This window comes from Barbus barbus (assembly GCF_936440315.1).
Source record: "Barbus barbus genome assembly, chromosome: 50".
NCBI lineage: Eukaryota > Metazoa > Chordata > Actinopteri > Cypriniformes > Cyprinidae > Barbus > Barbus barbus.
This window is the reverse complement of record NC_136728.1, coordinates 4,952,131-4,963,499: the sequence shown is the minus strand read 5'-3', so window position 1 is coordinate 4,963,499 and position 11,369 is coordinate 4,952,131. Positions and strand designations below refer to the sequence as shown.

Sequence of the window (11,369 nt, the reverse complement as noted above, 5' to 3'; positions counted from 1 at the left end):
AGCATATATTTTTTAAATATTTACATGTATTTATATTCATATAAATTATATCATATATAAATACATTTAATAAATGAACTTAACATTTTTCTTAAATATATACATGCATGTGTGTGCACAATAAATATACACAGTACACACACATATATTATGTAAACAAAAACTTTTATTTTGGATGCGATTAATCGCAATTAATTGTTTGACAGCACTAACACACACACACACATATATATATATATGAAAACATGAATTTTGAAGGCACTTTAATGATATAAAAAAATGATATTTGCTAATAAGTTAAGGAAAGCATACAAAGTGTTATATTTGATTTGTCCAAATGCTGAAGTTAGTCTGAAGCGCACACAGCTAAAGATAATGAGTGTGTGTGATGTCATTGCCCAGACTAACACAATTAATGCAAATTCCTTAAGGCTAGATGACGATCAGTGATTAGCATCCTTACTTGAAACAACATCCCTTCGAGCTTACTTTGCTTAATTTCAATACAGTGCAACATTATTAAGTTTGATAAATTAGTTGTGGGCATACAAAATGAGTAAAAGTGAGGCGGACACTAGGGTATAGTTAAGAGAAGACAAAATAAAACTAAGAATATATTAAAGAAAATACAAATACATGAACCATATGTATTATGTTTACCATTAAAAATGAATAAATAATGTTTCAGTTTCAAATAGGTATAGAGCCTCAATAGGCCTAGAGTTCTCACTGTTAACTATTGCTTATTAGCATGCCTATATTATTAACGTAGGCTATTGGCTGTTTATTAGTACATAACATCTCATATCCTGCATGACCATATTCTACATCCCTAATCCTAAACTTAACAACTAGGCCTACCTTAATAAGCAGCAAACTAGCAGTTTATTAAAAGTCGTAGTTAATGGTTTGTTAATAGCGAGATTTGGATTAATATAAAGTGTGACTTCACTGAGAAACCCAGCCTTGATTGATTGGCTCCCCAGTGACTAACTTCTGATTGCTCTCTGTTACGCATTGCTTGATTCATTTGAGCAAATCTGTTCGTTGTAAACTGTGTCCGTCTTAGTTTTACTCCCAAATAAGCTTATCCATTTAAATGTGTTTACCCGCGAGTATTTTAGCATTTTCAAGTTTTAAGTCTGTGTGTCTATGCCATATATCCTTTTAATTATTTGCCACTGTAAAGCTAGAAAAACTAGAATTTAAATCAGTGTTGATAGTTGTAGCTAATATGTGAGAGTCTCTGTTAATGCAGATATGCACATTTAGATGGAGATTCACAAACGCTTGCGAATCATTTCAAACGAGTCGTTCAAATGAATCGTTTGGCTCGCGAATCAAACACCTCTTCTCTCTCTCGCCCTCCTGCTTTCAGTCAGTCATGAGTTTCCAGTAAGAAGAGGCGTGTGGTGTGAAATGAACATCGTTCTACTTTCTGCATCATCTTGACGGATTAATTTGACCATAACCGTCCGATTGAGACTCTATTGATGGATCTCCGCTCTAAACTTTCTATCCAGTTCGGTTTCTTATTTTCAAGAACTGGATACGAGTAAAAGAGAACCTGCGCACTTCACTAGTTTTACGGGAATGGACATTTAGTGAGGTAAGCAAGTTTCCCCCAAACATTTTCTTTTCCGGAAGATGTAACTTGGACATTTTAAACTTCCACACAAAGCATTTTTGGTCTATAGTGTATCAATAAAGTGCTACATGAATGTCAAAGAGAAGCTGAACCAGTAGAACCAGCTTGAGTTTAGCGCAGCTGGAAAGTCTCCTCTGCTTTCTGGTGTAAAAAAAACAAACAAACAAAAAAAAAAAAACAGCAGAAATGGCAGGAACAAACAGCTCAAACATGAAAACTCTGGAGGATTTGACTCTGGACTCCGGCTATGGAGCAGGGGACTCGTGTAAGTCTTTAAGCCTGTCGTCCTCCAAGTCAAACTCGCAGGCGTTCATGAACACCCCTCACCGGGGGAACTGGTGGTACTACTCCGGCTCCATGAACAGCAGGAACAACAGCTGGGATACAGTCAACACAGTGCTTCCCGAGGACCCAGAGGACATTTTCTCTAAGTGCCCACGCTTACCGGAGCTGGAGGAGTTCCCGTGGACGGAGGAGGACGTGGGGAGGGTCGTGCGTAAAGGCGCGGGGAAGGGCGCCTCGCTCTCCGCGGAGGCTGTGCGCAGACTGGCCGCCCTCATGCGCAGGGCGCTCATCCGCATCTCCAGAGAGGCGCAACGGCTCAGTGTCATGCACTGCAGATGCACCAGGTTCGAGGTGCAAAGCGCGATCCGCCTGGTGCTCAGTTGGGCGCTGGCGGATCACTGCGTCTCGGCCACTGTGAAGGCCATGTCTATGTACAACATGAGCGCTGGAGAGCTTTTGCGTAAGGGGAAAGCAGCCCGGTGCGGGCTCGTGTTCTCCGTCGGACGGTTTTTCCGCTGGATGGTGGACACTCGGATCGCGGTGCGCATCCACGAGTACGCGGCCATCTGCCTGACCGCGTGTATGGAGGCGCTCGTGGAGGAGGTGGGCGTGCGCATGCTGATGGCGGAGACGCCCGGCTGCGTCCTGACAGCGGAGGCGCTGGACGGGGTCATCAATAATGACGCCGAGCTCTGGGGCGTCCTACAACACTATGAGCATCTCATCTGTGGGAAGAACGCCAATGGTAGGTGCTTTAATGTTGTATTGTTGCTTAAACTGGTTCACTCACCAGATGCTTGTAGCCTAGTGGTTAGATTTGGCTGAAGGGTTGTTGAAACCACACAAGGGTGGGTTGATCCGTCACCATTGTGCACTTAAGCTTGACACCTCAAGATGCTTCAAGGGAGTATGTGTGCACTGTAAATCACTTTGGTGAGAAGTGCCACCGCAGTTTCCCCAAATTATTTGGACCATGCTTATTATTGATAACTAAAACAATACTGAAAAAAAGAAAACTATATAAAATAAATGAAATAAAATTGTATTTCTTATAAACTTATTTAAAGCTTATTTTATTTCAGCTGATCTAGTTTAATAAGTACTAGAATAACTAAAAACAAATTTAAACAATACAGAAAAAACTGAAATAAAGATGTATTCTAAAAATGATTTAAAACTGCATTTAAAATAAAATGCATTTTATTTCAGCTATTTTGTATTTTAAGAAGTACTAAAACGACAAAAAAAAAAAATTTAATAGGAACTGTACAGTTGTAAAAAAAAAAAAAAAAAACTAATAGAAATGATAAAAACAACTAAATTACTAAAACATTAACTGAAATTAACATGAAAACAGAACATATAAAAATTAAATCGAATTCAAAATATTGAAATAACTAAAACTAAATAAACTAAAAAGTAATATTATATAGACATAAAAACGAATAAAATTATATTATATATATATATATATATATATAATAAAATGACAAAAACAATCAAATTACTAAAAATTTAAATGAAAGCAGAAAATAACACTGATTTGGACACTTAAGTGTGTGAATATGAGTAAAATATCTAACTTTAGCTAAGTTTGTAAGTCCATTATTTAAAAAAAAGATAAGCCTTTTAAGCAAAATATTTGATAATCATGAGTTTGCTGGGTTTAAGCTTATTCATCTATACATAAACTGTTCAAAGTGAGTATTGTGGATGTGAAACGTTAGTAATTATCATATAATATGACGAAGTACACCTGTGGTTACTGTCTAATGACGTGTGCGTGGACTTGAGGGGAAATGACTTCATACATCCTTATGAAAATCCCTGCCACACCAGCTGATTAGGACAAATTAGTACCTTTGAAACTAGTTATGCATGATATGTTGGGAAAATACTGCCATGATGTTACAAAAGTACAATTTGGTGTGAATTATCTGATCTAAAATACTGAAACTGTGATCTGTTGGTAGACCCACATAAATGTTGATATCTTTCCTTATTAGTCTTCTTGGCTTTTGATCTGAAAGATGAAAATGGAAACCAATTTCCAGAAATCACAGGTCCTTCATTACACGCTTCCTCTTCTCCAGCTGTGAGAATTACCCCTCGCTGCCAACTTCTGCATCATTTAGGTTGCAGTTTCATTATGGTTTGTCTGTGGTTTACCAGCATCTAGCATGAGGTTTTCACAAACTTTCACATGCGCTTCGTTTCCTCTTTGAGCAAACTGATCTTAACTGACTGACTAGGGAAAGAAAACAAACTATATCTGTAAAAGGACAACACGTGGTTCTGATGTATCACTGTCCTGCTTTCATCATGATTACTCATCATTTCTGTTTGCATTGTCCTCAATTTCAGGACAAATGTTTAGATTATTATCTTATGTGGGTGGTTGACATGACAGTTTGGATATGCATATAACACATATTTGATTTTTCATTTTTGTTGACCCCTTAAATCTTCTTGCCTAGATTGCTTAGATAAGTATATTTCTTTAACAAACCTCACAATTTGAGGTATTATTCACATTTGTAGCAATGGTTCAGGACAAGGTGAGTAAAAGCCATGTATAGCTAATAATAATAATAGGTATTGATTAAATATTTGCTGTATATAGAATATGTATATAGTTTAAGGTGAAGCCTTATGGTTTCGTATTATGGTTAGCTAAAACTAAAACCATAAATAAATTGTTACTTGAAATAAAATAAGATGATGTACCAAAATAATTAAAACTGAAATAAAAATTTAACTATATAGATATTTAAAAAAGTAAAAAAAATAAATCACACAAAAATACTAAAACACATTTTAGGGTTACATTTTAGTTTGTATATTTACTTTTGCTTATTTTAATACTTCAAGGTAAACTAAATTAAAATAAGTCAATGTAATTTTTATATATTCTGTTTTCATTTTCATTTGAAACCTTTAGTAATTTTACGTTTTGTAATTTTTATTAGTTTTTGTAAGACAATTTTAAAACATTTTTATTGAAGTTGAAGCATTTAAAAGCACCTACAGAGTAGCCTATAGGGGGTGTTTTCAACTACAGAAAAAACAGAAAACGTTTTATGCATTTTGGCCGTTCTTTTACGCAACTACAACATTTTGGGGGCCTGAACATGCAAACTTTTGAAAAAAAGTGCAAGTTTTTGTATACAATACCGTTATCGTCTCCATATAAACTACAAAAACATGAATTTGTGAAAATGGTGAAGTCATGCACATGCGTGTTACGTGTTTAGTCGCCAACTACTGGCCTGGCATGAAATTACAGCGTTTTTAGTCATTTTCACGTATCGGGGATGGTTTTGATAATGTGCTCATCTGTACATGAAACTTTTCAAAAACGCAAAGGAAAAACTTTCATTTTTAGTACATTTATGTCATACCCTAGGATGCTAACTGGCTTCAGCTAGGCTACAGGATGAATATGTGCGTGAAATATTGCTCCAAATCCAGCTACTTCCATGACAATACTGAAGCAGTGGAAAGACTTTATTAGAAGATCAGAGGAGTGTGAGTGCGATATTTAGGCTACGCAAGCAAAAAGCTCTTTTTTTGGCACGGTGAGTCAGGATCTCAGCTCTGCATAATCCTTGCACAGCTCGCTTTCTCTGGGATGCCCATGTGGGCATCAAATTAGGTCGGTCCATAAAGACAACCCAGTGGATCAATGTGCTTTCAGGACGGCCGTGTTAACAAAGTGCTGCGCGTGCACTTCACAAAACCCTCGTGTGCCATTACTGTTGATGAATGGGCATCTGATCCACTGCCTTTCCTCTGTCAAGTGCAGGAGACTGAATCTGAAACGCCTTAAATGTGGCTCATTGATGATTTCAGACGTGACTCAGTGGCCTTTCAGAACGTGCTTGATTACGCAAAGCATTCGTGACCTGCTTTAGTTGGCTGCTATTATTGCACCGGAGAATGACTTCTAAACAGATTAGCATAGATCAATACACTCGTCTTATAAGTTTGCATGGTTTCTTTTGATCCTCTGACTTTAAGGTATACACAAAATGGCATCCAGAACCATTTTATGTGTCTTATTTCCTGAGTAAAGCAGAATGGCAGTATTTATCATGGTGTCAAAATGTAATGACTTGCCCTGCCTCTCTGCTGACATTATTTTTCATCCCCAAGCATGCAGCTACCTGTCATTTAGAGACTATTTCAGAGTCAAATTAGTTCTCAATGGATGAAATAAAGGTGTATTATAAAGTAAATGACTTTAAGGAAGTAAACAGGGTTGACTTGTTGTTGACTTAATTGTAACTGATCGTAGGAGTACCTTTACTCACAAGGTTTTCAAAGTAATTCATAGCCCGTTTGCTACAAAAGTTCTTCTCTATCATCTGCCAACCAGCCCCACATCTGGAAGTCTTTAAAACTCGCTTCTCTTTGCCAACTCAAGTCACTCCCACTTTCTCCAACACACACTCTCTGCCTCTTCTCTATTTACTTTAGTCCTTCTTTCCTGGAGCCGTTTCTGTGAACGCGCATGCTTTTAACAAGGCGCCCACTGTATCAACGTGCCATTTAAAATCCAATGAACACAAAGCACTAAACGCATAGTTTTCAATCGCCGATAGTTGCTATTGATATTCTCGTTGCATTTGAGTGTGCAAGTGATTCATGGAGAAAACATCTTCATACTTTGCTCCTGAACAACGACTTTCTCAAACTCGCTGTTGAGAACATCTGTGAACCCGACCCAGAGCAGGACGTGAACTTTGTCCCTTGTCCTTTGCGGCAGACTCAAGACAGTACTGGAATTTCTGGCACAGCTTTCGAACATTGGCTACCCTAATGGAAACATCCTAGCCCTAAAATACAGCTTAATTTTTGCATAAGTAGTCTGCAGGCCAGTGCACTTGTGTCTTGTGGAGGTTATTTTTATGCTTCGTGGATTTAGGATGGCAGTAACAGGGAAAACACCATCTTGCATGGTCGGTGGCACTGTTTATACGTGCTTCCAGCCAAAACCAAAGGCCCAGCTGTACAAGGAGCTCAGACTTCTCTGAGCTAGCGGCTAAAAACAGCACACGTTTTATGATGGCTTTAAAACATTTCAAGGGCTACATTTCAAGAGAGCTCCTTAAAACAAGATTAACTTCATTATCTAGTCTCTAGCATTAGCTAAAACTTGTGAGCTCAGGGAACCTCATACAGTAAGTGACTGAAATGAAACACCCTACATAGGCAGCAGCTCAAGTGTGAAACAAATATAGCACTCTTCAGTGTGGGGGTAGCGCAGTACAAGTAACACATTACTTATTTCAAAAAGTTACTTTTTGCTAATTTTTGTTTTCACATTTACTCTTTGACACCTCTTCTGTCCCTGTGTTGAAAGAATTTGGTAGAATTTGCCAAAAATATAATCTTTGGGTGACAAAAAGTAGCGCAAAAGTAACCTAATGCATTACTTTCCATATAAAAGTATGTTACTTTTATGGAGTAATGCAATAATCTAATGCATTACTCTGAAAAGTAGCTTTCTCTAACACTATCAGTCTTCATGTGAAGTGCACTAGAGATTTCAACTCGCAATTGATTCCAGTAGAGTTTGATGTTAGCATGTGGCTAAACTAACAACATGATACGCTCTTAAGCATAAAATTACAATTGCACACACAAATATTAGGTACACCATTAATCACATTAAAGACCTCACTTTGGTTGCATCTGAAATCACATTCTTCCCTACTACATAGTAGGCGAAAAACAGTATGCGAAAGAGTAACATTTCCGAATTGACAGTATTCGTAAATAGTAAGCGGAATGTCCACAGTTGAACTACTTCCTGCTAAATTTCTTAAATGGGAATCTTACTATCCCATGAGGCCACGGGAGAAGAGTTGTGAATGACCGTGAAATGGCGCAACTGAAGCTCACATGACAATGATGACATGACCAATATAGTAAGTCTGGATTACATTCATACTATATAGTACATACTTTTTATTTAACTGTCAGAAATAATGACTTATTCAAAGGATGTAACTACTCAGAGTATGCAATTTACGAGATGTTTTTTGGTTCACTAGGATTGTCACAATGCATTCTGGGATTGCCATCAATTGCCATTTTGGGCAAATGAAGGTTCCTAAGAAGCAGATTCTCATTTTGACACCTACTTTTACTTGTACAGCCTTTTGTGTCAGGACTGTATTTTTGATCCCTTAAAACGCTGCCTAGTTTGGCAGCTCACTAGCTTTTTGGAAGCATTTGAATATCCTGTTTGCCTAGTCAAGCCATATTTGAATAAAGTGCGAATACACATATTGATATCTTTGTAAAGTTGCTAGAACAGTTTGAATAATGATAAACCCATTGTTAACAGCAAACGTTTGAAGAATTGTGGCTTTTACTTGATGCAAATACTATAGCATCGATAGTGTTGCAGGTACTAAGTATTTTCTGTGTTGCAGTTGGAGGTTGTTTATGGAGTCACAAGATTTAGTTCAGGACATAATCCTTGTTGGATAGCGGGAGAAAAGGCAGCGGATTGAAGCCGGTCAGCACATGGCTTTATGTTTTGGCGCTCATGCCTCTATACAAACGTTCTCATAGGTCAATCCTCTGCCTGTTGCCAAGAAAACACTGACCCCAGACAGGAAATTAGGGGAAGTGTGGGAATATGGCCAACAATGACACGTGCAGGAGTTTAATGTTGGGGCGAATTATCGTGAGGAGAAAATGCAGTCTTGTATTTTCCAGCAGTGGAATGTTTAAGAAGGATAAAATGGAGTGACTGTGGATGAATAGTTCCCTACTCACTGCAAAGTGTTGGAAAACTCACATTTCAGTTTTCACGTGTCGCTTGCACGTTCACCTGTCAGAAGATAGTGACTGAAATAGCTGTTGGTGACTAAAATAGCCTTCAGAGCTCTTTTTCCCACAACTTTGCTTTTCAATGCGTAGCCAGTATTATTAGATTTTGGCAGTATTGCATATCCTACAATTATAATTACATATTGAACTAATTAAGTAGTCAATTCATTCTGCAATAAAGAACAGAACTCTGGATTTAATATTTAAAATATTAAATAGACCATATGCCATGTAGATATTATAAATAATAGGCCCATATGCTTCCATCAACGGTTGCATATTGTGATTTATCAATTTGGCTTATACCGATGTCATCTGTCATGATAATGAATGAAATAACTCATATTTAAATGTTCTTTTCAAACAAGACATATTCCTCCTTTTACCCCTGTGGTTTGTTTCTCTCTCTCATTGACTGATCGTCTCACGTTTGTCATAATCCAATGAAACTCTGTCTGTCCCTGTTCTTGTCTTCAAATGCAGCAGGGATGGTTTATCGCTGTCGATAAGCAGCCTTTTGTGAACATTCCTGTAATATTTAATTGCACTGAATGGGAGCTGTTGCAGTAAATGGAAACAGTCTTGTAGAGATATGCACAGTAATGGCTTCTGTATTGGGTTTGAATTCTGCAGCTGCCATTTTTAGTCTGTAAAGTGCTGATTTAGGTCTTAAAATAGTCTAAAATGTCTACAAAATCCATTTAAACAAGATTCAGTGAGCTTTTGGGTCACGTGTGTGTAAATGTTATTGCAGTCTTATTGAATATTTAGAATTTTTCTAATTTCTGTTGTTTAAAAATGACAATTAAGCAAATAACAGTAAAACCAGCGCTGTGAAGTGGATACAGTGACCCCCAAAATTATTTGGACACTTAAGTTACATTTAAAAGTGTATAAATGTCATAGCCGTTAGACAACCAACTAACAATATTTTCAGAAGCTTGTCTTATAAACATGCATGTCATACTCTGTTTAAAGTTTCTCAGCAATACAAGTTTGTAATCTTACAGTAGCCAATAAAATCAATAATTGGAGTAAGATGTCCAATAAAAGCTCCTAAGTTTGCTTTTCAGTTTTAAAAACAAATGTAGTTGAATGAAAGTTTAATGAAGACAGAAGATCAATATACAAGCTATAAAAGCTTTATTGCTACTGAGAGGTCTTTGCGTAATGTCCATGGTGCTTTCTTATCTTTTAGTGCCCTCAAAAGTTTGCTAGTCTGGTAATCCAAACAGCCCTGAGCTTTCCCACATGAGTTTCTTCAAATCATGCCTGATTTAGATTTACACCACCACAACAACAGAAACTCAGGGAAAAATAACGATTCATTGAAACAAAAGTCTATTTCTTTATTTTCAGAGTCATTTTTATGTTTTTTTTTTTTTTTTGGTAAAACATGCCCAGGCAGGGGAAATCTACAACATATTTCCAGTTATATAAAATAACAGAAATTACTCTGGCAGTAATCTACTATAAAAATCTCTCACCCAAGTAGGAATTTACCCTACGGGCATAAGGATGCATGAAACAACTGGTAGAAAGACTATATCTGCCTTCATATTGAGAGTGCTCAATGCCAACAGAAAATATTGACATAATAGAGTTTAGTAGAAATTACCCAGTAAACATTTCTGTTAAAAGTTGTTCGCACACGCAGCGTTCGCTTTCTGTGATGTTCGGTGTGATTGCATCTGATTTGCATGATGGACATTGAGGCTCGCTGTGTCTTTGCTGTAGTGGGGGAGAAAATTAATGTTCCAGATCGTTCTTTCTTGGTGGCCTAGGGGATCAGTCCATGACTGAGGACAGATTTAGCTTTATTATTGTTTAGAGACCCTGGTCATCCTGATTTTGGACAAGCAGGTTGGACACAGCTCAGACATTGAGGTAGCTTGCCATAAATCCTGTAAATGGCAACTTTTAGAGCTTGGAGTCCAGACAGCTGGACAGTTTTAAAGGACACCATTGTCTTGACCCTTGATGGTTGTCATTGGTCAGTCCTTTTTCAGCCACATATCTCAAGTTGTGTGTGTGTGTCTTACATGCATTTCTAGTTATAACAAATGTAAAATTCAAACATCTGGTCCATTTAGCTGCATTTTAAGCACACAGAACTTAAATCTCAAAATGCACCTGTTTTGAGAAAAGCTATCATAAAGCAATAAGTCATGAGACTCCATGTGATTTTAGCAAAATTAAGGAGTGTTTGCATGCTGTGAAATGTGAAAACACCCTTACCGTGGTAAAATTAGTGTAATAAGTAGCCTCCTGTGGCTTGTTGTTGTTTTTTGTCAGCAATTTAGAACAGCAATATGATTAAAGGACACAAATGTTCAATAAATAATTGATAATAATAATTATTTATTAATAAATGTGATAATAAATAATGAACCTTTAATATAGAATTGATTCTGCTTATTTCAAGGGGAATAAATAGACATAAAATATTGATTTGAAAATTCAAGAGACATGATGCTATGTATGAGCTGTGGGATAAATAATCAGTAATGAATATATAAAGTTACTTAAACCGTCACCTTTTAATTGCATTAATATGCTGTATTTTGTGTTTGTTGAACTCTGATGCAAT

At 37.0% G+C, this 11,369-nt stretch overlaps 1 protein-coding gene across 1 annotated transcript in view; it reads left to right on the top strand.

Moving 5' to 3' along the window:
• The first annotated feature begins 1,354 nt into the window (after positions 1 to 1,354).
• Positions 1,355 to 11,369, top strand: part of LOC306867973 (ankyrin repeat and BTB/POZ domain-containing protein 2-like) — a 47,634-nt gene continuing 37,619 nt past the window's right edge. The window contains exon 1 of the mRNA XM_079413943.1: positions 1,355 to 2,678. Within this exon, the coding sequence (XP_079270069.1) occupies positions 1,835 to 2,678 (844 nt within the window). The 5' untranslated portion in view covers positions 1,355 to 1,834. The remainder of the gene's footprint in view (positions 2,679 to 11,369) is intronic.